Source organism: Penaeus chinensis, chromosome 42 (genome assembly GCF_019202785.1).
Source record: "Penaeus chinensis breed Huanghai No. 1 chromosome 42, ASM1920278v2, whole genome shotgun sequence".
Taxonomy (NCBI): Eukaryota; Metazoa; Arthropoda; class Malacostraca; order Decapoda; family Penaeidae; genus Penaeus; species Penaeus chinensis.
In genome coordinates this window covers 1,647,521-1,652,520 of record NC_061860.1, presented here as the reverse complement: position 1 = coordinate 1,652,520, position 5,000 = coordinate 1,647,521, and the positions used below count along the sequence as shown (strand labels likewise).

The following is a 5,000-nucleotide window of genomic DNA, read 5'->3' as shown; positions in this document are numbered from 1 at the left end:
TTTTTCCATGAAGTTCATTGTTTCTTCTGGATCCTAATGCTTCTTATTTTAACAATTAATTTTATTTTTCATCAGATCTGGAAAATGGCATGAGATGGTACCTTAGGCAAGACGTTGGTAATGTTCATTTTTATTTTAGCTTGGTGGTGGACTTTCCTCTCCTGTCTATGATGTTCACTTCAGTTTAAATATCATATGTGGAATCTCATTTTCAGGAACAAGTTTGATAAACTTAGGTTTTGATGAATGTGGTGATTATGTTTGTATTAATTATGGCTTTATACTGTTAATATTTATTATTGTTGGTTGTAGTATATCAGAGAGAAAGGAAATAGAATTTTGTTATTTTATCAAAATGAAACTGTGCTTGAATTATTATTTGAAAGTTGACATCCAACTGAATAAAATCACGTGTGTTCCAAAGAAGAAAAATAAAAGGAAAATACCTGTATGTAGTGCAGTGGAAACATATGAACATTTGTGTGGTTTGTGTCTTGTTTACTTGATTGCTAATGGAGAGATAGAAAATAGGTAGTTTATTAAGGGATGAGGAGACAAGTGTTGTTGATGGTGAAGGAAGTTATCTAATGCACAAAAGAATTGAAAATTATGTAAAATTGATTATTAGGGCTGATTTGGTGAAAAGAGATTTCCATAGGTTGCAGATTTTTAACCCCTCACCACTGGGTGAGGAGTTATTCAATGCCCCCGCAGTCAGGTTATTGAAACCAAGCTTCAGACTTTGTCACTAAAGTTGGTAGGTTAGTACCCTCATTCTCTTCAACTCCAAACTTATCAAGGACAACCTCACCCATAGCCGCCAACGACACAAAAACATGACACTCCACACACTTTTAGTTTGGCACATGTTCTTCAAAACATCACAGATTTTCTCCTGTGTTTCTCCATGAAACATTCACATACATCCCCTGGCTTCTCTTTGGTGAATGTTCATGAACAGTGTTAAAGGGTTAAAGGTGACTGCAGCATTAATCTTTATTGATTATGGAACTTATGAATTAGGACTATGAATTTTATACATGTCATATCACAACAACTTTGAATGTATGATGATTTTTTTGAATTCTTATTTTTATCATGATTTTGAATTCAGTAGTATTTATCACTGACCATTCAATTAACTCTGTAGATTTAGATGGACTTGGTAGCAGTGAGCAAAAGAGTCAGCTGTTGTCTGATCATAGACGCCTGGAAAAAGCTGCAGCCAACATTACGCACACACCACAAGCCCTTGCAGGTATGTATTATGTTCCTGGTTATGTGGATACTATACCAGATTATTGGCTTCTCTCTTTTTCATGGAGATGCAGTGTTAGTGAATGGCATTTAGTAGTAAAAAGTAAAAAGGTTGTACATGTTAAAGGATCTTAATTATGAATAGTCTTAGAGAGTTCTCTCTGTAGCTAGCCTTGTAGACACACATTCAGTAAACTCTGTTTAACTCATTGCCTCTAGCTGGCACGTATGTCATACTTTACTGAGAATGGCTGTCTCATCAGTGACAGGTATGTCATGTCATCATATCTCAGTCCAAACACAGTTTTTAGCTCTTTTACTGGGTCAACTGCATTGTAGTGCCAAATGCTTTTGCAGGAATTTAGGCAGAAAAAATCACTAAAGTCGCATTTTTTATTTTAGAAGTCTGTTTCAGAGCCACTAACCAGGACTTTATCAGTAAATGAAAACAAATGCATCTTGGCAGTGCAAGCAGTACACACTGCCACATATACAGGCACCCTGGATATAGGCTTTTTGGTGTTTTATCTGGCTCAGAGGCATTAGAAGAAGGATTTCAGTTTTTGAATTAGTGCTTTTGGTATATAGGAAGGTCCAAGAATTTTGGTGTTATTTGTTACATATTGTTAAAGATTACATTTCAAGTTGAAAGGGATTAGAGTGATATTGCAAAGAAAAGGAAAAACCTTGAGGTCAGAAGAAGTTTAAATGATGATTGCAAAGAAAAGGAAAAACCTTGAGGTCAAAAGAAGTTTAAATGATGATCAAATGTTCTTTTTATAGATTTGTTTCATTTTTTTTTTTTTTTTTTTTTGTGAGGTCATAGTTTATTGCAGAACTTGATTAACACTGACCCCCTTTTTTTCCCAGGGATGAAGCTGTGTCGTCGTATTGTAACATGTTGCTGGGAGAGTGTTGTGGGTGTTTTAGGAGCAGTCCTGGGAGGAGTGGGTGGAGGAGGACTCACTGGCCCTTTGCGTCATCTTTTGGGAGGAGAAGGAGCAAGAGAAGAGTCAAGGAGAGCACAGGACCTATTAGCACAATGTCTAAATGCTCTGCAGTCTGCTGCTAGATTGGCTAATATATTGGGTAATTGAAATGTTATTGTAAGATGATCACATTGGAACCCATCCATGAAAAGTCTGGTGTTATTTGAAGGTAGACAATAAAAAAGAAGCATATATGATTGGTATTTATATCTTTTTAACAACTAACATTTATTCCAGGACTCCAGAGTCGATGTGGTGTCGTGTTTTCCCTTCTGTCATCAGCCTGCCTGCCTAATGATGACCGCAATCCAGTTAGCACACCCAAGCGCCATAGCCTAAGATCTCCAGCATTTTCTAAGAAGATTCAGCGACTCCATACAGCACACTTACTTTCCTTACATGTGATGATGTCATCAGGTTTAGAGCTTGGTTCTCATGCATCTGATTGTTGGACACACATTTTTAAGTAAGTTTTATCAAGTTCATACTACATACAAATGCATGTACAGATGCCCACACTCACAGACTGTTTTTTTCTTTTTTTTATATGTGCAGTGCATATGACATTGATGATATTTATCATAAGAACACTATCATCCTTTACTGGGTTATTACCATCATTAAATTTGCTTAATGAAGCTATATATTTCAGATGCTGTGTATATCTGTCAGAGCTTGAGCACCAATTCTTCAGCCACACCAGTGGGTACCAGTCATTCCCTCCCAGATTTGCCCCACCATCAATGAACAGTGAGAAATCTGGACACTCTGCCTCTGATGACATTTTTAGGTATAGTGGAAGGTTTAGTTTAAGTTGATGTCATGTTTACTTATGTTATCTATTTTGCTATATATTGTATTCCAAGTGTTACTTACATTATATTTTTTTGTAGACCTAAAAGTCAAGCTGTTACTTATGTTTTAGATTTTATTATATATGATATTGATATTTGATACTTACTTACATTTTTTTTGGGGGGAGCAGTGAGGATCCATACCATTATATCGTGCCCATGTCACCACTGGCCCCAAGCATGAACGTCGAAGAATTGATCCGAGATAGTCAGAGTGATATAAGTAACACTGGCTTCCTCTCACCGCAAGACACTGGGAAAGCAATATGTGCTCTCACACAAATGGTTGACAGGTTGGTACACTGTTTTGATATATGAGATTGTAGCTGTATTTCTTATCTCTTTTCCTTTGTTTTTGAAATGTCAGTTGGGCATCCAAATTACTGTTTCTTAACCCATTCACAAAGGGATGATGTCCTATCACATCAGACTATCCCTCACACTCGGTTGATTTTGTCACGCCATTTGCAGTTGAGCTGCATCCAAATTATATGTGCTAAACAGTAGTGCAGTTGCTTGGCTCTGCCTGTGGTCGTTAAGAAGAAACAGTCCCTCAAAAGTAGCCTTAAGCCTTTTTTCAGGCTCATTATTTAAAGAATTGTTTATGCTGCAGCCAAGAGCATAAAGATGGAGGTAATTTCATGTTTCCCATGCTTCTAATTTTTCTCACAAGCAGCTAACTCTGGCTTGACCCTGTTGTGAGGTTTGCGATGACTCTCATCATAAACGGGTTAAAAAAAGGGCTATGGATGTTATTTAGGAATACATTTATAGACAGAGTAGAAAGTTTAATAAATGCTTATTATTCCTTATGATTTACTTGACTGTTGGACTGTTACATGCTTTTATAAAAACTGTAACACTTTTCCATGTGAAATATCTCTAGTGAAAAACATGATGAAGTGAAGTTCACTTTGAGAAACATATAGGTTTTTGGTGCCACAAATTATTTGTTAGGCTCTTTAAAAAAATACATATTCTAATGTATTAATCAACAGGTTGTTTGATGATGCCTCGACCAAGCTAAACATGGCTTCTTTAGTCAGCTTCTTGGCTGAGCTGTGTGCTGCATCTCAGGCACAACTTTTCTCCAGAATGACTCCTCAGACACCTAAAAAGGGCCTGATGAAGTGGCCAAGAAAGGTAAATAAACAAATCAGCTAAACAGTACTTCCTTATTTTGCCAAAGTTTAGAAAATTTCCATGATAATTAATTTGCCCATATTGCTTGTTTTATATAATGTGGGTCAGTGGTTTTCTGTATACCCTAATATTATTTAATTCCTTCACACAGACTATGGGAGGTACAGGAGCAGAGCTGGGCAAAGGCAAGGGTGGAGATATACTCCTGCTTCACCGACTTGCTGAGGTCATGCTCCGTGCAGTCCGATCTGGCCGTCCACTTCTCCATATCATGCGAGCTTGGGCTGTTGCTGGTCCCCACTTTATGGAGGTAGGCTACAGAACTATAAACATTTACTTATTCCTGTAGTAAATGACTAGTTATTCTTTAATACAGGATAACATTGAAAACTATTTTTGTTGTGTGCAAAACCTTGTTAATACATATTTTTGTCTTCCTTGCAGGCAGCTTGTCATAAGGATGGGGCAGTTAGCAAGAGGGCAGTCAGTTCTATACATGACATTGTAAATGCCATATTGAGCAACCAGTCCGAGCTTCCTCATTTTCACTTCAATGAGGCATTATTCAAGCCATTTGAAAACCTCTTATGTTTAGAACTCTGTGATGCTGATATACAAGACCAGGTAAGTTGTTAGCAAGACTTTAACTGACATTAAGGTTGCAAGATAGTAACTGAAGTTAAGTTAGCAAGGTAGTAACTGATGTTAAAATAGCAAAATAAAAACTGGTATGAAGATAGTAGGATAGTTACTGATT

The 5,000-nt window shown here is 36.9% G+C and overlaps 1 protein-coding gene across 5 annotated transcripts in view; it reads left to right on the top strand.

The window, feature by feature from the left end:
* The window catches only part of LOC125047829 (brefeldin A-inhibited guanine nucleotide-exchange protein 3-like), a 30,318-nt gene that overhangs the window by 17,155 nt on the left and 8,163 nt on the right, over positions 1–5,000 (top strand). For 4 of the 5 annotated variants that reach the window (XM_047646334.1, XM_047646331.1, XM_047646332.1 and 1 more), the window contains exons 18-26: positions 76–117; positions 1,151–1,258; positions 2,128–2,346; positions 2,484–2,712; positions 2,899–3,036; positions 3,232–3,393; positions 4,099–4,243; positions 4,395–4,553; positions 4,688–4,867. In XM_047646334.1, the coding sequence (XP_047502290.1) occupies positions 76–117; positions 1,151–1,258; positions 2,128–2,346; positions 2,484–2,712; positions 2,899–3,036; positions 3,232–3,393; positions 4,099–4,243; positions 4,395–4,553; positions 4,688–4,867 (1,382 nt within the window). The remainder of the gene's footprint in view (positions 1–75; positions 118–1,150; positions 1,259–2,127; positions 2,347–2,483; positions 2,713–2,898; positions 3,037–3,231; positions 3,394–4,098; positions 4,244–4,394; positions 4,554–4,687; positions 4,868–5,000) is intronic. The other variant, XM_047646336.1, reaches the window with a different exon arrangement.